Genomic DNA, 23,059 nt, shown 5'->3' on the forward strand with positions numbered 1-23,059 from the left:
GTGAAAATTATCGATAAGTTTTAATTCACTGATATTTCTCTATAAACCACCGGAAAGCATAAAATAAATATCTTTTATGGCATGGAATTTGAATATGAAAAATAACTGACCCAAGAACTCTGTCAGATATTAGTATTGCCAATACATGTTAAGTTTCCCATGGGGCCATGATCCATTTTAATTGAATACTTGTACAGAGATATGTAGTTGTTGAACACAACCCTTAACTCTTTTAGTGCTGGAACCAAATTTTGAAGGCCTTTGCAAACAGTTTGGATCCAGATGAGATGCCACAGAACATGGCGTCTCATCAGGATCCAAACTGTTTGCTATTCTGACAGTATTCTTTGAAAAAAATCGAAGAAAATGCTAATTTTAGAAATTCAGCAGACAACAATTTAGCAGACGACAAATTTCCCAGCATGCAAAGGGTTAACTATAGCATCTAACTGACAATGGGTGAGTGGTAGCTTGCAGATTTAGAATAAAAGTCAAATTAAAGAGTGTAATAAACATATAAACTGAAAAAAAGTGTTATTAACTTAAGAAATTTAAAGAAAATATCAGCCCTCCCTGAGAAAACAGGTTTCATGCATTTGTGTAAAGTGTCGTCCCAGATTTAAGCATCTACAGTTTGCACTGTAGGCTAATGATTAATCAGGGATGACACTTTCAGCTTTTATTTTATGTTAAGTTTAAAGGAAGTCCCTTTTAAGCAAAAACTCAAGTTCATGTTGAAAGTCTCAAATCAGAATAGCCTGTGCAGACTGCACAGGCTCATCTAGGAAAACACTACACACATGCATAAAATCCCATTTTCCCATAACAAGGCTTAAATATTCATGTATATATTCTTAACCACAAAGTTTAACAAACCTTCCCGGTACAACTGCAGAACTGGCTGTACTTCACTACAGTAATTTTGACTACCATTTGCACGAGTGCTTACAGATCTCCCTTCTGGAGTTTTTATTTTGTACTTGGAGAAGCTGAGATCAGGTGCAGCCCGCTTATGCTTTGTTCGGGCCGGTTTCTTTGGTGGCTGTGCTTTGGGGGAACGCTCTGTGTCTGTTTGCAATGATTGACTCTTTCCTGATTCCCAAGTATTTTGGTGACTTTGTGGCAAATTTTCATGTTGAAGTCGGGATTGGTCGTTTCCCAACCTAAAGTTTTCATTTAAATGATTCTTCGAGCTTGCACTGTTAACCTCCTGGAGTCTTGCAGAGCCAGAATTAGTCCTGTGAACATCAGCCACAATCTCTAAGGGATCTGCAGAGCCCGAAGATGCTGAACGTCTCCCAAAGTTTCGCTCATTCACAGAACCACTTCTCTCACTATCACTTCTTCTGCGGTCAGTGTCTAAGTCACTATAAATTTCTCTTGCACTAGACTGTGGAATGGAATGAGTAGCCTCCCTTTCTTGTCCCCTGTCTTTTGCATAAATCCTATTCACGGCCACTCTTTCTGCAACGGAATGATTACTCTCACTCACAATTGGATTAAAACTTCCTTTCTTGTTCTTTAAAATGCTTCTCAGTTTAAGTCTTTTTTCTTTCACACGGGGGGATGACACTGCTGGCTTAAACATGCCCTTCTTGCCGAAGATATTAGTCTCCGAACCTTTCCCTTCGTGAAAATCCTGATTCAATCGACCGTTAAACAACGTGTTCTGATCACTATTGTAACCACGCTCATAATTCAAACGGGGATGCCTATGAACAGGTGTACTACTGTTCACATGAAAATTATGTTCAACCGGTTCCCCAATACTTTCATCGCTCTCAGACTCAGAAAGGGAACCATCCTCTCTTGAAGATTCTGTTGAATCTTGTGAAATCTTACGAGGTTTCAGATGCTGCGTACTGGATGACCACTTCCCAAGCATTGGACCAGCTAACGCTGAAGACTCGTTAGCCTTTACAAGATTTGGTGTGGATGCATACTTCTCTTGGACTGATCTGGGACTCCGAGACGTTTGTCTACCAAGCGTCTGGCTCTGAGCAATAAACTCCTCATCAGGAGAAAAGTCAGAGTTTTCAGCAGAAATGGGTATATCCACTGGTTTTAAGTTTGATTTTGACTCCAACGTAGGGGCACTCTTTGGTCTATTAATTTCTGAGGTCTTAATGATAATGTGGCGACATGGCGTTCTAGCCCTTCTGTACTTTTCCACGACCTTTTTCTCCCGGATGGACTCGCGGCAGATTCCCAGCCTTATGTTTGTGTCGTCAGAGACATCAAAAGAGTTGCCTCCCATTCCAACACTTGGAATGTCAAAATCAGGCCTGTGAGAGTGCAAAAATGATGCATTGATTACAGTTGTTGAACAAAATGAGCAACAAGAAAAGTTATTTAAGTCTGTACCTCAAATCGAAGACAAGTTTTTCTTCTAAGATTGCAAGAATTGCACAGTAATCTCCTCTTTTTCACTGTCTTCCGTATTATTAAGTAGGTGAGAGAAAAATAGTTTTTGTCCTTAATCCAGTTTAAAAAATTCCCAATTGATTGTTTCACTTCCAAGTGTTTGCAAATAGAGCTCTTAAGCATGGAAATGTTAAGTTTTAAAATGTTATAGATATCTTGAAGTTATTTTTGTTTCATTCAGTTTTACATGTAACAATACATGTAATCATGCAAAAGTTAATTTGGTGAAAATTTACTTTAAAATTCCCAAAAAATTTATGAAAAATGTCCCGCAAGAGTTCCACAATCCACCCTGGATGTGTTGTTCGAATTTAAATCAATGAAAATTGACAAGCTTATACAACAAATGACTTTAAACTGAAATAACTTAAAATAAATATTGAAATGTTGTGATTTGCCTGAATAATGCATGATTGCCAAATAATCAGTTTGAGTGGCAGTTGATAATTACTTAAGGTTTGTCAACTTACCGGTTGAAAAAAAAGTGCACATGATAAAAAGGTCATGCAAACTATCATGTCATTAAAGGCAAGCCAACCTGAAAGCTATTATATCCTTCATTTATTCCCACCATAGGTATAGTTTATATAAGACCAATTTCATGTTTGCTTAGGGAATTATCCTCGCCATTAACACAAAACAGAATTGTTGTCTTAAATAACTATTTCCTGAGTAAAGCATTCTCAAATTGCTACTTCTCCACTACTTAACTTCAAAGGTGTGTGTAAATATTTAAATAAACAGGGTATTGATAGGTGTTAATCTTTACCCATTCAAATGTATCTACAACAGATAAATACAAGAATGTATCAAAAATACTTGTTATCATCTGCTTTCTTAAACAAATGCTAAATTTAACTGTGCTTAACTTTATTGTAAGCATGCATATGCATTCACGTATTAGTTAGTATGCATTCATTAAAAAAAAGTAATGTATATGTATGAAAGAAATTATGTTTTTCACTTTGCTAAAAACAGTTATCAATCAACAAGTACTACTGGTAATTGTCTTGTTCCTAATTAAAAGAAATTGATGCTAAAATTTACAATTACACAGGTTTTGGTCATGTTTCCAAAATGGTGAGAAAAGCTCCTGTATTCTTGAATATATAAATATATGAATATATTCATATATTATAATATAACTGATAATAATATATATGATAATAATATGTATTACATCTCCTTTTTTTAAATAAAGTTGATCCATAAAACAACATTTCAAAATTATAACATGTAGAAATAAAACCACCAGAGCATTTGCATTAGAATAACAAAGCTTTGTTAAACCAAGACAGTGTAAAAACTAATTTCATTCTAAGCTGATCTGATATATTTTTTAATTATATATAAAACTGCCATTTATTATGCAACCCTCTGGTATTGTTAATCAATGGATTTACATGTAGTAACACATATTTTAATAAGCTATGCTCATGCATTGTAAATGAGTGATTTTAGTAGCATAGACAGCACCAACATATTTTCTTTAAATGGTAATACTAGCTAATACACATATCTGATATACATTCTTTTTCAGACATCTAACAAGCTGCCAAGAATAATAGCATACCTTAAAGGGAGAATACTGTGGTCTGCCTTGACAGGTTGCAGCCTCATGCCAGACGTGGATTGTCTGCCCTTGGATTTGCCAGGCAGAACCTCTGCACATGAGCTGAAAAAAACACACACTAATACAAGTAAAATAACTATGTACATTTCACAACAGACTTAGTGCTTTTTGTTAATTTTATTGTGATGCTTTGAATAGTTTTTTAGTTCGTAACCATCAAACTCCTTATCATGATTGTCATCACCACCAGAACCCCCATCATCAACATCAACATCATTATCATCAACATCATGATCATCATGATCATGATCATCATCATCATCATCATCATCATCATCATCATCATCATCATCATCATCATCATCATCATCATCATCATCATCATCATCATCATCATCATCATCATCATTTATCATCTCCATTATCAATTCATATGTTGAATTGTTATCTTTACTACATGTGTTTTTACTATTTAATTATACATATTTAATGATTTTCATTAAACAAAACCAGGGCCCTTACTGTATGTTTAAGGGGAAGCCAAATTCAGCATGATTCAATTTAGAAAATTTTCGCATTTTTGTTGCTTTGATCAATAGGAAGTTTTGAATGAAATTAGGGATTTATTTTAAGCTGAATGGCAGGTAGGGCCTCCCTGCCATTTTTATGCCCCACACTTTTATAGTATATCCCACCATTTTATGTACATCTTTTATTTGTCAATGTTCTTGCAAATGCAGACTCATCCAACATGCTTTTATTGGCTATTGACGTAACTAAAAATGTATAAGTTTACAATAAAGCTATTTTTTCAGGAAATAGGTGGCTCTGCCAATTTTTACCCCTCCCCCAACCCCGCCAGACCCTTTTTTATAGCCTAACTTAATCCCTAGAAATACAACTTGTATAAAATACTGGACCCAGATTAAAATTTCCCAACATCTTTCAACCTTTCAAACAATACCAAGTACTGGTTCCTACCCTGAAAAAGATTTGAGATTGTATGCATTTCCCTGAGGCATTTGACATTTAAATTAATCAGTCTAGACTGCACATTCATCTTTTAATATTTAAGTCGTTGTTGTATTGGTAAGACATTGCAAGAGTAGAGCCTTACGTTACTTAAGCATAATTTAAGTCAATTTATTCAAAATGTTAGGACCTTGGAACATATGTTAACTTTTTAGGTGGAGAATTGACCTTTCGACAGCCGATTGATTGACAGGCTTATTAACCAATCAGATTACAGCATAGATTAGGCCCGTTACTATCCGCCATTTTGTCCGTCAAACTCGCAGTTGTCCGACACATAAGCTTATACGTAATTCTGTGTTTTAAACAAAGAAAATGGTTGAAAGGTGCTGTTATGGCACTTGTTATTCATACACAAGGTATCCAGAACGGTTAAAAGATGGAAGTACGTTTTTTCCGTTCCCTCAACCGGGTACTAATCTTGAAAAATTCAAACGTTGGATTCGTCTTTGTGGTCGTCCACACGAACAGCTTAATCTCAACATATTAAGCGATCGCCCGAAAGCAAAACACAGTCGTTATAATAAGATACTATGCGAAAATAGAAAATGTAAGTTTTGCAACGGACACGTTATAAAAAAGAGTATCACTTTGTACTTGTTTATCCTCTATATAGACAAATTAGAAAGGAACAATTAAAACCATTTTTCAAAGGTGGCCAACGTTAAATAAATTTGACATTCTAATGCAGTCGGCAAATAAATAAGACATTATAAACTTTGCTAGATTTTTTTAATGCTAATGAAATCGTAATAATAAAGACAATCAGTTATTATTTTTAATAATATCACATAGAATAAAACATTTTTTATTTCTTTCGGTTTAAGTCTTCCAAATTTAATGTAAGTTAAGAAACTATTTTCAAATGCGCAAGTAATTATCAATAGGGGCCAATAAGTGTCATTTTACACCATATGTGGGCTTTCTACTAATCCGTTATCAAAACAGATGCTGCAAACTGTGAATGACCCTTTGAAAACCCGGTCTGATTAGCGAGTTTTTTTGTACATGAAAATTCTTTCAACTTTTTATATTTTAAACATTGCAGAAGATAGTTTTCGAGGAAATAATAATATATAATAATATATTGTGTATGTTACTTTTTTGACGACTTTGACTTTGTTATACGATTATAACAATGCGCATGGGTCATTTTGACCAAACGCATTGTAGATATGTGTTATATCGGATTTCAATAAAAACGTTCTTCGTCTTCTATTATAATAAATTTACTTACCTGTGCCACATTTGCGATGTTGCCATCGGTTGCAAAAATTAACGGCTTTTAATTAAAAAACTGAAACATCTATTACTCAAGGAAAAATATTGTGACAAACGAACAATTCATACTGTATGCGATAATTGGCGATAATTTTGCCGACTTTGATGATAAATTTAACGGCTTTTAAGTAGACTAATAAAAAAGTTTTGACTTTTTAATAGATATGATAATTATATTCAGCACCAATATTCAATGATAATAAAAACTATTGTATGGCCTTTCTGGTATACCATGAGGCCTTTTTGGTTCACTTATGCGGCCGATTCGCGTAGCCATTTTTATGACGGACTTCGGCGGAGTGACCCCCCTTGAAATCGGTGGGCGTTGCTTCACTCTCGCTGTCGAAAGGTCAATTGGCACATTTTGTCTGAGGGAAGCAGCCTTTAAGGATGGCAAAAGATAAACCCTAACCAGAGCAAGCAAACAATTATCAATAAAATTGAGTCTTGCTGTGAGAAAAAACAAGATGTAATGTAAGTTTGTAAAGTATCGTACCACATTAGCCTGTGCAGTCAGCACAGGATAATCAGGGATTACACTTTCCGCTTGCAGGGCCCTTGAATGGCAGTTTTTGGGCCGAAATTTGGCCCCATTCCCTCCTTATAATAGTATACTTTTTTCCGCTATTTCAGCTAAAAATTCCCCCCCTCCAAATGTTTTTTTTATTATACTTTTATACCTATGTTGCCAGCTGGTATCGTGCTATTAACCTTTGATTTAATGTATATTTATGTAAATTACATTAAAATAAAGCAATTTTAAGTGTTGAATGGTTGGTGAAAAGATCTTCTAAAATTTCTCTTTTCGCCCAAAATGGCGCAATTCCCCCCTCTAAGGGCCCCGGCCCCAATTCCCGAAGGTATAGCAAGGGCCCTGGCTTGTATGGAATTTTTCATTTGAAGATTGTCCATCTTAACAAAAATCCAGTCCTTTTGCAATTTAGTGTCCTCACAAAATGACCTGTGCAGACTGCACTGGCTGATCTCGGACTACACTTTAATCACATGCATTAAGCCCCCTTTTCCCAGAGTGTTGTTCAATTTACAAGAAACGTCCTACCTTCCACATCCTATGCCTGAGTCCAAATCAGAATCTGAAACAGACATCACCATGGTTACATCTCAGTTGGTTGAAAGAATCACACATTTATCCATTTTTGAATTCAAAAGAAGAATCTTAAATGAAAAATTTGCAAATTGTGTATACATGAAATATCACTAGCTTCCAACCAAGAATTCATAATGATTATGCATAAAAAGTATTTTTTAAATTCCTAAACACCAACTTGGATAAGACAAAAAATAGATAACACTTGTTTCTTCAAGTACAGAAAACAGTTACACCTATGCCACATAAGACAAGTTCTGGATATCAAGCTCCTATCGCCACCACCTTTAATGCACCTGTATAAAGTTCATAATTCCTTAAGAACAGTTGATCAAGGTCAGTCTGACATCCCTTTTCAACATTCTTACAATGATTATGCTGTCATTAAAAACTAATGCAATATATGAGGCCCCATCAGTAATAATACTTTTGTTAGCTATTTCCTACTGACCCAATTCAATGTCGCTTAACTCAAGATTTTAATTAAACAAGATGTGTTTGTGAAACACAATGTCCCCCTATATGACGTTTGACCTTGAAGGATGACTTTGACATTGACCCTTCACCACTCAAAATGTGCAGCTCCATGAGATACACATGCATTTCAAATATAAAATTGCTGGCTTTAATATTGCAGAAGTGAAATTACATGAGCAATTTTGACCCATATATTTGACCTTGAAGGATGACCTTGACCTTTCACCACTCAAAATATGCAGGTCCATGAGATACACATGCATTCCAAATATCAAGTTGCTATCTTCAATATTGCAAAAGTATTCATAAAATAAGCTATTTGGGCCACATATATTTGACCTCTGACCTTGAAGGATGACCTTGACCTTTCACCACTCAAAATGTGCAGCTCCATGAGATACACATGCATGCCAAATATCAAGTTGCTATCTTCAATATTGCAAAAGTATTCATAAAATAAGCTATTTGGGCCACATGTATTTACCTCTGACCTTAAGGATGACCTTGACCTTTCACCACTCAAAATGTGCAGCTCCATGAGATACAGATGCATGCCAAATATCAAGTTGCTATCTTCAATATTGCAAAAGTATTCATAAAATGAGCCATTTTGGCCACATATATTTGACCTCTGACCTTGAAGAATGACCTTGACCTTGACCTTTCACCACTCAAAATGTGCAGCTCCATGAGAAACACATGCATGCCAAATATCAAGTTGCTATATTCAATATAGCAAAAGTTCTTGCAAAATGTTAAAGTTGGCGCAAACAGACCAACCAACAGACCAACCAACCAACAAACAGACAGGGCAAAAACAATGTCCCCCGCTACTATAATGGGGGACATAAAAATTGTCTTTTTTGTCAGTGTATGCTTGTCTAATCAATGAGTTTTATCAATTTGACACTTCAGTGTTTTTTCACTTATAGGGGAATGGTGGCGGGGCCCGTCCAACAGGGAAAAAAGGCATCTTTTTTTTGGAAAAGGGGAAAATTAAAAATTCACTTATTTATATGTAATGATATTTATTATATTAATACACATGTTTGTATGAATATAATATTCACACCTGAATGTCTTTGTCCTTTTTCTTAAAATTAAAATATATATCAATGATTTTTTCAACATAAGTTTCAGACAGTTCAGCCTTCATGCACAGTCTCAGTTTTCTTAGCCATTCTGAGTCTAATTGGGATCTTTTAAATCGATAAAATGGCAAATTTTAGCATTGTTTATCAATAAAATGGACCAAATTGGAATGATTTTATCAACAAATATTGACACAATATAGATACATAAGGCCTTTTCCTGGCCATTTTGGGAGAAAAATGCAATTAATGTGAAAAGTCCACTGAATTGGGAAAAACTATTTAATATAACTCTTTATAATAATTCTAATAATTCAAAATAATATAAATTATAGTTATATACTATAAATTTGAGATATATTTATCATGATTAAGAGACTGTTCTTTCTAAAAAAAAAAAAAAAAAAAAAAAAATTTTTATTTCTGGAGGGGATTTTTTTTACAAAATGGGGGAAAAATATATACTCTTTTTTAAGGGGAATGGGGCCGAATATATGCCCCAAACTTGCCATTAAAAAACACTGCACTTGCTTATTGATAATTGGTCGTAAAGAAATTAAATTGCCTTGTGTGCCACAATAAATTGTTTTAAAATTGGCAAACAGCAACATGCAAATTCAATTATGCAAACAAAAGGCAAACACTCATTATTAAGCCTTTCCTTGAGAGAGTTTAGTGTGCATCTTTTGTATCTGTTTTACTTTTCAGATATAATAGATTTGAGCTTAATTTTAGATGGCTGTTTGTTCTGAACAAATAACTTTTACATAATTCATGCAGTCTTCACGCTTTGAAACCACAAGTCCGACAGCCAAGAAAATGTGATTTTTTTTCGGGCTAGTAGAAATTGAGTAATATAAAAATAGTAATATAATATATATGCTAATAAAAAAGACTTGTGAACATGTCACCTGCTACTAAAAATGGATTATAATCAGGAAACTGGAACAATTATTGTGAGAACTGTTTATGGGGTACTTGAATTCCTTAAAGCTGCAATTTAAGAAACAATACAGGATCCAAAAGGTACAGGGTGCTGATAAAAAATAAGAAAATCCTTAACAAAAAATAATCAGTAAAATTGCAATAACACATTCAACACTCATTAGAGTACTTCTGTTAAAATTCAAAAGCCTAACCATTGATACAGAGTGTTTAAACTGGATTTGAGGAAAAATACAACTTTTTGGCCTTTTATTATGTGACCCAATAAAGGCTGTATGATCTGCATGCAAATACCTTCATTTTGAATGTTTTATTTATAAAAAAAAACACATGCAATACAATAACCTTTTCATACTATTTATAGGACACAATCCAGTAGTGAATTATCAACTATCAAACAGATTTTTACACTTCCATATAATCTGTAATTCTATTTACATAGGAACTCAAGATGGCAGGTATCATGAATAAAAACTCCTGAATGAAAACCAATTTAATCACAGTCAATTATTCATGAAGTTTCTCAATTACTTTTCAATACGAAGGCTTTTAAATATCGCCTATTGAAATGTGAGCAAATCATTTTACATTCTTCAAAATCAAACTATGCAGTTAAGCACCAATTGACTAGTGGAATTTTTGCTTCACAAGAATATCAAAAGGGCATTGATAAAATGATAAGATTGACTGATGTAAACTACACCTAAACCTGACCTCACAAAAGCGTTAATTCATAAAATGCTGCAAAGTTATAAAAATTATAATTTAGCTATTACCATAATTTGAATGCCATAATTTGAATGTATTGTTCATTTGAATGTAACCTTTTTAACAATTTGTTAACAGATCTTTTCAAAGGTAAAGTTGACAAGTTACAATGTATATCATTAAAAGAAAAATGAAGTAAACCATTTTTCAATCTTCTCTTTATAAAAAAGACATTCATGGCTTAAATTTTCTATTTCTAATGACAAATATAAAGGAATCAACTTCTTTATGTAATAATAAGTACATTTGTATAATTTAAAACAACAATAAATAAACTTCTGAAAAAAGGCCATACAAAACAGCTTAAAGGAAATGGGAAAATATTTGAAATGATATTATTTTTAGAACACACAAACAACATGTCTTATATAATGAATGTAAAAAAAATGAGAACATATACAGGCATTTTTCAGCTGTATCTAGAGAAATTTGAACAGACCCAGCATTCCCAAAGCAAAACGGTAAAATAAATTCACAAAAGTTATATTGAATTACCTTTCCCAAAATCAGTATTGTTAGCGCAAAAACAATCAAAATCCCCAAATTGGATTATTCCCAAAATCATCATCATCATCATCATCATCATCATCATCATCATCATCATCATCATCATCATCATCATCATCATCATCATCTCACATCATCATCATCATCATCATCATCATCATCATCATCATCATCATCATCATCATCATTTTGGTGGTACACTACAACAATCAGACATTAAAAAAAAAGATAAATTTAAAATGATACACATGTATTACCTTGCTGACTGGTCCTGGAAACCATGACTGTTGTCTGCTTTACAGATCTGGTATCCATGGCAACATAACCATCCATCGGCAGGTGATTGTCACCATGACAACACTCAACATTCTCACCCTGTTCACAGTCATCATTTTCACAAATTTTGTTCACAACTTTAATAACATTTGTTTCACCACATTTACCTGTTTGATTATCACATTGATTTTCACATTCGTTGTTGATATTACCCGCACTATCACATGGACTCGCGCGTTTAACACAATTATAAGCACCTTGGCTGCATTCAGCCACACTTTGATTCTCGTGTATCACAGTTTCACAGTCCCTGTGAGTAAAATCTATCCCCTCACTTTCACATTTGGGCAAGTTAACTTCCAAAGGGTCAAAACATACTTTCAATATTCCTGGCACTGCTGTAGTGTCTTCACTGTTTATATGTTCAGAATTACTCACAAACCTGTGCTTTATATCATTAATCTCATTGATTTTCTGCTCGACTTCATAGTCTGAGGTAACAGCTGCTGCTACTGCAGAGGGCCTGGTAACATCTGGATCAGGATGCCTAGTTTGTGCCTCGTCAGTGTCTGATTCACTCACTGCACTCGTATTAGTTACTTTCTGAGATGTCTGTCTGTCAGAATGTTTCCTATTGCATGTACTAGCACTACTGCCCGGACTAGAATCTATCGCTGGACTTTCACATCTGCTGTTTGTGCCTTTGAGCAGCGAGGGCAAATAATTAACCTCCGCTATCTTTGAGGTTTCCAGCCACTCCATGGAATCATCTCCCTTTTCATTGGAACTTTTTGCCAGGAAATCTGGGCTGACCATTTGCCGAGTGATTCTCTCGAGAACTGAGTCTATTTCTAAATCTGACTCGGCAAGTAATGTATCAATATTTACAAGATGCCCTTCATTTAAGGGTGACTTTGGTAAACTGTACTGCTGCCTATTTCTTGAAGTAGGAGAGGCAGATTTACTCACCCATCTCCTTGCCTTGCTTTCGTTCTCCTTATTGCCTTCATCGCTCCCATTAATCTTTCGTTGTATGATGATTCGTTTATGTTTCTGTCTATGTCTGCTTCTTTCTTTACCCCTTTCAATCATGTACTCTTGTAAGTCTGTACTTGTGTCATGCTGCAAATCTGTATGATATTTATTATTGAAGCGGTTAAGCGGAGAATTCTCGTTCAACAATGTGTTCAAGTTTTTACTGTTCTGCTTGAGCCTTTGAGTCACAGTCAACGGCGGGTCATAAATTCCATGAGTTTGACTTGTCAGCATTAAAGCATCCTCTGATAATCTTGATCTTGGCCTTGCATAGTAATGAAGTTCCACATCCCGGCTTGCATGTCCAGATTTGGAATCAATCTCACCAACAGATCTAGCACTTGATGGGTTTGAACGACTCGTGTTTTCCTGGAACCACACGTGGTTACGAGCATTTAACAGTTTCTGGCCACCTTCCCTAGCCTTGAGTCTACGAGCGAAAGCGTGAGGATACCTCTTGTACAATTCATGGCAAAGGTCCCGGCCAAGTTTCAAGTCCATCGGTGATGTTGACAGGTCCCCATAGGAGCCATGAACCTAACACAGAAAATAATGTCATGATTATATCCTTGAACTATGTCTACAGAAATGTATTAGAATGGTGAGTGTATTAAATGCTTGAACTATGTCTAAAGAAATGCCTTAGATTGGTGACTGTATTAAATCCTTGAACTATGTCTACAGAAAGGTATTAGATTGGTGACTGTATAAAATCCTTGAACTATGTCTACAGAAATGTATTAGATTGGTGACGGTATAAAAGCCTTGAACTATGTCTACAGAAATGTATTAGATTGGTGTCATTGGTGACTGTATTAAATCCTTGAACTTATAATAATAATGTCTACAGAAATGTATTAAATTGGTAACTGTATTAAATCCTTGAACTATGTCTACAGAAATGTATTAGATTGGTGACTGTATTAAATCCTTGAACTATGTCTACAGAAATGTATTAGATTGGTGACTGTATTAAATCCTTGAATTATGTCTACAGAAATGTTTTAAATTGGTGACTGTATTAAATCCTTGAACTATGTCTACAGAAATGTATTAGATTGGTGACTGTATTAAATCCTTGAACTTAATACATGTAATAATAATGTCTACAGAAATGTATTAGATTGGAGACTGTATTAAATCCTTGAACTATGTCTACAGAAATGTATTAGACAATGGTGACTGTATTAAATCCTTGAACTATGTCTACAGAAATGTATTAGATTGGTGACTGTTATGGATAACACTGATTACAAACTAACGCCCAGTCACATCGAAAGGTTGATTGATTAAATTAATTGGATTGAAGAACCTTAGAAATTGATAATAAAGAATCCTATTTTAATTCCATCCTTGCATTTCAAAAGAATTTTGTGACTTTAGTTCTATGGACATTTAAATGGGTAATAAAGTGCAAATATGGATAAAAGCTTTAAAATCCAAGCAATTCTTCATTTATTGTAATATTATGGAATAATTTCCACTGACACAAATAAGTTATGACTTTCATTTATTGTATATCAAATTGCTGCCTAAAATAAGCCATGTTTAAATCTTTATCACATTTTTAATAGTTCAATATCATTTAGTAATATATTGTTGTAATTAATTTGTCATCGAGAAATATGATACTAAAAATTCTTAATCCCATGGTTGCCTATTTTGCCACGGAATTGCTTTATTTTTTAGATATAGCTGCAACTCTAATCCATGATCAATACACTATCAATTTGTCTGTAAACAATAACACCCACACTTTGAATTGACCGAATTATTCCCAAAGTTCTACAATTCTATTTTAAGACATTATCATTTCTGTCATGTTCATGTACCTGTACTTCAATTAACAGGTCATTGGACTTGTGAAATGTTGATTAAAAACAATTGGTAATACTTTCTCTTTACTCACTTGGCCATTCAGGCTGGCAATAAATGAATTGTTTTTGCAATGATATAAACATTAATAATAATGTCATGTTTTCCTAAGCCCTGATAATAAGCATTACCATTTATTCCAAACAAATTTCACCTTAAAATTTCAACCATTAAAGATATGGTCGATTTCTCAACACTTTACTTCCAATAAATTATTATACTTTTTTATAGGTCTATAGTATACAATCCATAAACACAATACCAATTTCTTATAACTACTCAATACAATATTTACTGTATTTCTAAAATCAAAATCAGTTATTTATCTAGTTTAATTGTCTGAGAAAAAATATAGGTTTACAATTATAACACGAATTGAGACAAAAATAAGTATTACTATAAAACGTCGACCCTTTTAAAGAAAACTAAAGAAGTTTTCATATACATGTACATTAAAATATTTTCAAATGAATTAATAATACCTTATACATGAATGCATAAAATCTCACAAACAATTAAAATAAGCACAGTTTAATTAAGCATTCCCGGGTGTACATTGTCCAGGGTAATCATGGAACTTAGGCTGGAAATCCATGGTATAACATGGAATTCCATGGAAATCCCTGGAATTTGAAACAGTTTCCAGGGTTTTCCAGGGTTTTGTTCTAGAAATGTCCATGAAACGTGGACTTTTTTTCCGAGCATTTTCCAGCCTTGGATGGAAAAGCATGGAAAAGGAATGGAAAACGCTGGATTTAGGCTGGATAACCATGGAAAATATTTCCAGATAGCATGGAAAGTGGAACATAGAATTTTTTAAGCATGGAAAAGACTAACATTTTCAGCTGACCCTGGAAAAAACTTAGACTTTATAAGAGGAGAAAATAACTTATAAAAATGCAACACATTTTATTCAAAGTAAATCAGAGTTCAACAATTAACACAACATATGAATAAAACTTAAAACAATGTGCATAGTTTGGGCAGAAATAGTAGTAGTTATAGTAGTAGTAGTAGTAGTAGTAGTAGTAGTAGTAGTAGTAGTAGTAGAAGTAGTAGTAGTAGTAGTAGTAGTAGTAGTTGAAGTAGTAATGCTGGTGCTGGCAGTAGAATATGTTGTAGGGGTAGAAGTAAAAGTGGTTGTTGTATAAGTTGTACAAGCAGTTAAACTACTGATAATTATACTTTTGGTGCAAATTTAAGTGACAGTAGCAGTAGTAGCAGTTATTATTGTGTTGTTGTTTTAGCATTTACAGGAATAGTAGCAGTAATGGTAGCAATAGTAGTATAAATAATAATAACAATACTAGTAGCAGCAGTAGTAGTAGTAGTTAAGGAAGTAGCATTAGCAGCAGCAGCAGTAGAAGTAGTAGAAGTAGTAGTAGTAGAAGTAGCAGCAGTAGTAGCAGTAGCAGCATAAGCAGCATCAGTAGCAGTAGTAGTAGCAGTGGTAGTAGCAGTAGTAGTTGAAGTAGTAGTAGTAGTAGTAGTAGTAGTAGTAGTAGTAGTAGTAGTAGTAGTGGTGGTAGTAGTAGTAGTAGTAGTAGTAGTAACAGCAGCAGCAGAAGTAGTAGTAGTCGCTGCAGCAGGAGTTGTAGTAGTAGCAGCAGCAGCAGCAGTAGCAGTAGCAGTAGTAGCAGCAGCAGCAGGAGTAGTAGCAGCAGCAGCAGTAGCAGCAGCAGTAGCAGTAGTAGTAGTAGTAGTTGAAGCAGTAGTAGTAGTTGAAGCAGTAGTAGTAGTAGTAGTAGAAGTAGTAGCAGCAGTAGTAGTAGTAGTAGTAGTAGTAGTAGTAGTAGTAGTAGTAGTAGTAGTAGTAGTAGTAGAAGTAGTAGTAGTAGTAGTAGAAGTAGAAGTAGAAGTAGTAGTAGTAGTAGTAGTAGTAGTTGTTGTTGTTGTTGTTGTGGCTGTTGTAATAGTAGTAGTAGTTTTGCAGAAGTAGTAGTAGTAGAAGTAGTACTAGTAGTAGTAGTATTAGTAGTAGAAGTAATAGTAGTAACTTTCAAAGCAATGTCTACAAGTTTAAATTCCTTAACCCTGTTCAAGGTGTATACACACTCAATATTTAACTACAGTCCAGGTTTGCAATTAACAAACTATCTGAGATGCCTGTGTGTGAGTCAGATATGTCTGCCGCTAATCTATTGGTTATAAAATATCACAGCCTTTTCTGATTGGCTGAGTTCAAATACAGAAAGTTTACCTGTTAGATTGAAATTCTGGAGAAAATATGCAGGTTAAACTTGTTGTTAAAATGAAGTTAATGTAATTTCACAAACAGTAGAGTTAATAAGTTTTTCCATTAACAAGAATTTCTTAAAATAATACTGTATGGATATCATTTGGAAAGTGACATGAAATGTTGTTAAAAAGTGATGCATACAAGTGTTTCAGAAGTCTGTCTAGGAATAGAACAACAACTGAAGGTTTGTGCTTTTCATTATTTCTAAATATTCCTTTAAATTTATTCTTGTTATGTCATCATTGTAGACCTTTTTTATGTGACATTTTAGGTAATAGAAGTTTAAAAGCAGCTGTCACACACATTTTCACTAAGTGCAGTTTGCAGCTTGATAAAGGAAGTCCTATGTGGAGATATTAATAAGCTTGAATGTAGTATCGGAAGTTTATAATGCATGGCTAGGGAACTGAGGCTAAGGGAGTTATGTGCTGTGCATGATGAGAACTCAATGCTCATTAATGCTGTTAATGTTTATAAATAAATTAATTAAACCAATAGCATTGGTTTTTAGGTTTCACTTTGCATTTTCATACCAATAGAATTACACATCATTCTAATTATAGCAATAATAAATTTGTACTAATCATACCAACAAATTTTGTTATGCTATGCTTTGTGATGTATTAACTTCATTGTAAGTTATTATTTAAAGACCAATTTACTAAATATTTAAAACAATACTTTAATTATTTTCTATATACATTTTCATTATGTGCTTAAACTGTAGCTGACCAGTTGATGGAAGATACTGCAGAGTTTGGCAGGGAAATAACCCAAGACAGCAAAGCGGCTCTTTTGGCGCATTTACCAAGAGGACTAACATGGCCACAAATTCATGGTAAATATTGTTATGCCCTGGGCTCATATAAGTAATTTAGTGTTAACCACCTGAAAGTATTTTGTCTTTTTGGTATCCAATATTTTGGTCTAGTTTCAATTACAGGTTATTTTTATATGAATTAGCAAATTAGCATAACTTTCATATAGCAATATCTGAATATAAAATTCCTATATATGTTTGAGTTTCCAGATACATGCTATTGTAACCCGTTTTGGGGCATTTAAGAAAACAACAATATAAATTTCAAAATAAAAGAGAGTCATATAAAAATATAAGTTAAATCACCAATTTATTCACTTGAAAGTCTCAGTTTTCCTGTGTGGTTGCCTGTTTGCAAGTAGATTAAAGCCCGCTTGCAAACTTTAAGAGAATAAATTTCAGTAAATGGAAAAGAAATAATTGCTAACTACTTAGGATCGTAAATGTTCGCTCAAATACAAAAAAGCCAGATGTACCAAATTGAGCAGTGATATGAAATATCTAAAATAGATTAAATTATGAATGAGCATTGAAGTATAGATATTCAATCATATGATTGCTGCACATTTACTTTTACAGATGAATGTAAAAAACTTATGACTTTCTTGTAATATTGTTTGCTTTGTTTTTCTTTCAGAGATCATGCAGGAGCCGTACAGTATAACAGCAGTACAAGTTCTATAAAAGATCCACGACCTACTGAAGCCCAGCTAATTAACAAAAAAGTTTTTAAAAACTGTAATTTTATCCCACCTGGGTACTTATAATTTACTAAGCTGCCTACACAAGTTTTAGACTTGCAATTACATTTTAAATTGTCACTTGGAAAGTAATACATCTACATGCATTATGTTCTTAATTTCTTTGAACAATAAAATTATATAAAAGTATTTTAATGAAATTAAGCACCTAAATTGCATTAAAGTGAAAGTAGCTGAGAACAAGATGTGTTTGTAAAACACAATGTCCCCCTATATGACGTTTGACCTTGATGGATGACCTTGACCTTGACCCTTCACCACTCAAAATGTGCAGCTCCATAAGATACACATGCATGTCAAATATAAAATTGCTAGCTTCAATATTGCAGAAGTTACATTACATGAGCAATTTTGACCCATATATTTGACCTAGATGGATGACCTTGACCTTTCACCACTCAAAATGTGCAGCTCCATAAGTTGCACATGCATGCCAAATATCAAGTTGCTATCTTCAATATTGCAAAAGTTTTCATAAAATAAGCGATTTGGGCCACATATATTTGACCTCTGACCTTGAAGGTTGACCTTGACCTTTCACCACTCAAAATGTGCAGCTCCACAAGTTACACATGCATGCCAAATATCAAGTTGCTATCTTCAATATTGCAAAAGTATTCATAAAATAAGCAATTTGGGCCACATATATTTGACCTCTGACCTTGAAGGATGACCTTGACCTTTCACCACTCAAAATGTGCAGCTCTATGAGATACACATGCATGCCAAATATCAAGTTGCTATCTTCAATATTGCAAAAGTATTCATAAAATAAGCAATTTGGGCCACATATATTTGACCTCTGACCTTGAAGGATGACCTTGACCTTGACCTTTCACCACTCAAAATGTGCAGCTCCATGAGATACACATGCATGCCAAATATCAAGTTGCTATATTCAATATAGCAAAAGTTATTGCAAAATGTTTAAAGTTGGCGCAAACCAACCAACCAACCAACAGACCAACCAACCAACAGACCAACCAACAGACAAGGCAAAAACAATATGTCCCCCACTACTATAGTGGGGGACATAAAAATAGTATCCTTGTGCTCATTGGCAGCTACATATATTGTGACATACATGAAGCAGCTAAAATAACTTTTTAATTTAATAATTTTTCATTTTGTTTCTTGTATATCGTTTGTACAGGGTTCGTGAATTGTTACTGTATATTACTTGACTTGTATTTTGTTACTTTGAATACATGTTGTGAAGGTTGCATTATACTTTTTAACTTTTAAAGTAGCGCCTGTTCTGTTATGTAAGGGCCTGATTTATGATAATGGACCTAGAGGCTTTGTAAGCATGTATTAAACAACACTTGTTTGATCTGAATAATTTGTTAAATAAATGTAACACAATTTGTAATCTGATGTTATATTTTGATGAAATGTGAACAAAATAATACATCGAAGAAACTAAGGCATTATGTTGTTTTTTTGTTTTGTTTTAATCTAACCTTAAATTATGATTTACTTAAGCTGTGAGTATTGTATTCATTTAATACATGAATATTGTTTTTAGACCAGAAATTTCTTTTTCTATTCAGTGACCATGGTAAACGCTGGACAATTTTCCATGTTATATCAGGCATCAATGGAATATTTAACATGGAAAAACCCTGGAACATTTTCCAGGGTTTTCCAGCCAGCATGGAAAAAATACCGTCCGAATACTCCATGTAATCTGGAAAATCCTGGAAATTAATCCATGGTTTTCCAGATTACATGGAGTATTCGGACGGTATTTATTCCATGCTGGCTGGAAAACCCTGGAAATTGTTCCATGGTAATTATTCCAGGGAGCCTGGAAAACCATGGAAACTATTCCAGGCTATTTCCACATACCATGGACAATTTTCCACCCTTTTTTTTTTAAATATTGACGCTGGAAAAGGCTGGAAACTTAGTCCGAATACTCCAGCCTCATATTTTCCATGGATTTCCATGGAAAACCCTGGACAAAGTACACCCGGGTTTGATCCAAGGTCATTTTAAAGAAAACAGATGATAAGCAGTTTTTGGATACTTTCTTGCATTTATCACTATAATATACACATTTAAATGGGTGAAGATTAACACCTTTAAATATCCTGTTTATTTAAGTATTTACACACACCTTTGAAGTCACGTAGGGGTGAATAAGTAGCAATTGGAGAATGCTTCACTCAGGAAATTGTTATTAAAGACAACAATTCTATTGCGGTTTAATTGCCGGGATAATTCCCTAAGCAAACATGAAATTGGTCTTCTATAAACAATACCTCTGGTATGAATAAACGAAGGAGATTATCAAGCAGCTTTCAGATTGGCTTTCCTTTAATGATATGATAGTTTGGACGGCTTTCTTATCCCTTACCCTTTTTTTGCTTTTAATTTTTAAAACAGTACTTTCCAAACATGGAAAAAAATACAAATTTCTCAATTGCTATTAAACATTCCCAATTTAAGGTTTTATAACTGAAAATGCAACATTTAGTTACTTTCTCTAAGCAGCTCCATAGCTTGAACCTAAGTAAATATAAAATTGTCAACTTGACACCGCTTATTTATCAATTGTAATGTATTTTTGAGCAAAAAAAACAAACAATTTCCTAATGCTAAAACAACAAGACCCACATTCTCCCTATTTCAGGATTGTTCGCGCAAATTTTTCCCAATAAGGCTGGTACTGGTACTTTTCCCAGTAAGGCAAACAAAATCGCTGATCTGATAAATTGTTCTTAAAGTTCATTATTTAAAAATTGTTAATGTCATCACTTTAATGACTTATTGCATTGCACCAATGAAAATGCCTCATGAATGTTTGAACTAATCACTTAAATCAAATACAATTAACAGCATTTCATGCATTGTGAACCACACCTGCTAAAATAAATGTACAATGTACATATATATTCCTAATTGGATTTTCAATTGACGTGCATTAATCCTTTATTAAGGCTTTTCATTTAATGCTTGTTGTAGGGAAGTGGTAAAATTTACTTTGAAGCCTAATCCATAAAAATACATGTACATGTATATCAATTAAAATACTTGTTAAAAACAAGAATAAAGAAGGAACCAACAGCATTAAACACAGTATTTTAATGGACACTGGGATTTGACTTATCAGAGTTTAAATGTATCCTCATTATTATCATGATCTTCAGCAGCAGCAGCAGAAGCAGCAGCAGAAGCAGCAGCAGCAGGAGCAGCAGCAGTAACACAGCAGCTTTTTGTTACTTTCAATTATCATCATGATTACAATATCAAAATAATCATATCATCAGTAAATTATCATAATTATATTTCTTATTTGATGCCAGATCACAATTACTACACTTGTTGATCATAGAAAAAGTATATTAAAATTTTGCAAAAATACACGCATTATTATATAGACCCAGCTGAAGAAGTTATACATAATCTCATACATTTATGATTCCATTATCTAAATATATATATTCAGTCAATGGTACTATTTTGTTAAATACTGTATAATTTAACAGTTGGTGAATTGTTAAAGTCACTATCACACTCACCAATACATACGGCTACTGTATTATGCTATATAAAAACATTCGACAACAAGTAGTACCATACGATGGTTAATTACAATAGGAAGACCCTAAAAACAAGTAACATTGATGTAAAAACGTTATATTACAAGCATTCAGCAAGTTTTAAGCATCTAAATTTCGCTCCACGATGTAATCTACTTTCGCTTTCGAGTAAGGATCGGATTCATTCGGGTTGCGTTCATTTGCATATTTTATACACCCATTTTCGCATTCGCTAAGTTCCAGTTACCCAGAATTCATTTTGATTTCACAGAATGATTATTCATGAGAGCTACGTCATGCTTCCGACGCTTACCGTATCCAATCTCGTGTTCGTGCGTAAATGTTTGGATATTTCACGGGAGATATAAATGGAATTATTTGTGGCCACAAAAAATAAAAATAAAAACGAGCATTTTGTATCTCGTTAAATCAATTCTACCAGATAACATCTAACATTGAAATTTTGCATTTTGCTAAAAGGAACTTTGATTTTTTTATGGGTTAGATTTATTTAACGAAATATTCGATATTTTTGAGCGTGAATGTTACTTTAAAAAGATGACAGTGTGATACCACATTATACTTACTTAACAGCTTGTTTAGTAAATATTTACTCTTTGTACCATTTGCATACAACTGGCATATTATTTGGCACAGTTTCACAAGCCAGTTTTACAACAAAACTGTCTCCACAAAGGCTGCCATCTTATCCCAAGTCAAACAAAAGAGTACAGATAATAGCAGCAGATAGTAGGCTATCTTGTTTGACATTCAGATGGTAAACATTGCATAGTATGTCCACGTTTAAATGGGAGACCCATAAAAATGCCTTGTGTTCGTACAAAGACAAGCAGAATCATAAATGAAATAAAGACTTGGAGTTGGATAACTGTTATATGAATTTGACTGATCATTCAAATAAATAACCGAAATAAATGTTCTGTTGAGCTAACTTAAACTTTCTTTGAAAAAAAACCCTGTTTATATGACACATGTTTATGTGTACATGTACGTAAATTTACTAATGGAGAAAACAGTACCACATTTGTGGCCACTGGCATTTTTTCAAGTGGGAGTAATCAGTAAAAACTAGTTATATAATGTTACAGTCTCTTGTATTTGTTTAGATAAACAATAATAATTACCACGTTTATACAAACTAAATAATAAAAAAGCAGGCCTTTCTTAATGCAGAACAGTAAAATTATAGCAAACAAGAGCTGTCTCCATAGGATGACATACATGTATGCCCCCAAAAAACGCTTTGATAGAAGTTATGAGCATTTGTCGAAACCTAAA

General features: G+C 33.7%; 1 protein-coding gene and 1 long non-coding RNA gene across 3 annotated transcripts in view; one reads left to right on the forward strand and one right to left on the reverse strand.

The window, feature by feature from the left end:
• LOC127840160 (uncharacterized) overlaps window positions 1-23,059 on the reverse strand; it is a 34,542-nt gene that overhangs the window by 6,237 nt on the left and 5,246 nt on the right. For both annotated transcript variants that reach the window (XM_052368648.1, XM_052368649.1), the window contains exons 3-6: window positions 11,464-13,054; window positions 7,371-7,404; window positions 3,998-4,099; window positions 877-2,285 (exon numbers count right to left, since the gene is read on the reverse strand). In XM_052368648.1, coding sequence (XP_052224608.1) covers window positions 877-2,285; window positions 3,998-4,099; window positions 7,371-7,404; window positions 11,464-13,054 — 3,136 coding nt within the window. The remainder of the gene's footprint in view (window positions 1-876; window positions 2,286-3,997; window positions 4,100-7,370; window positions 7,405-11,463; window positions 13,055-23,059) is intronic.
• Window positions 16,747-19,078, forward strand: LOC127840175 (uncharacterized). The gene is made up of 3 exons (XR_008030448.1): window positions 16,747-16,815; window positions 17,359-17,469; window positions 18,089-19,078. It is a non-coding gene; the product is annotated as an uncharacterized LOC127840175 (long non-coding RNA).

This window comes from Dreissena polymorpha, chromosome 7, assembly GCF_020536995.1.
Source record: "Dreissena polymorpha isolate Duluth1 chromosome 7, UMN_Dpol_1.0, whole genome shotgun sequence".
Classification (NCBI taxonomy): Eukaryota; Metazoa; Mollusca; class Bivalvia; order Myida; family Dreissenidae; genus Dreissena; species Dreissena polymorpha.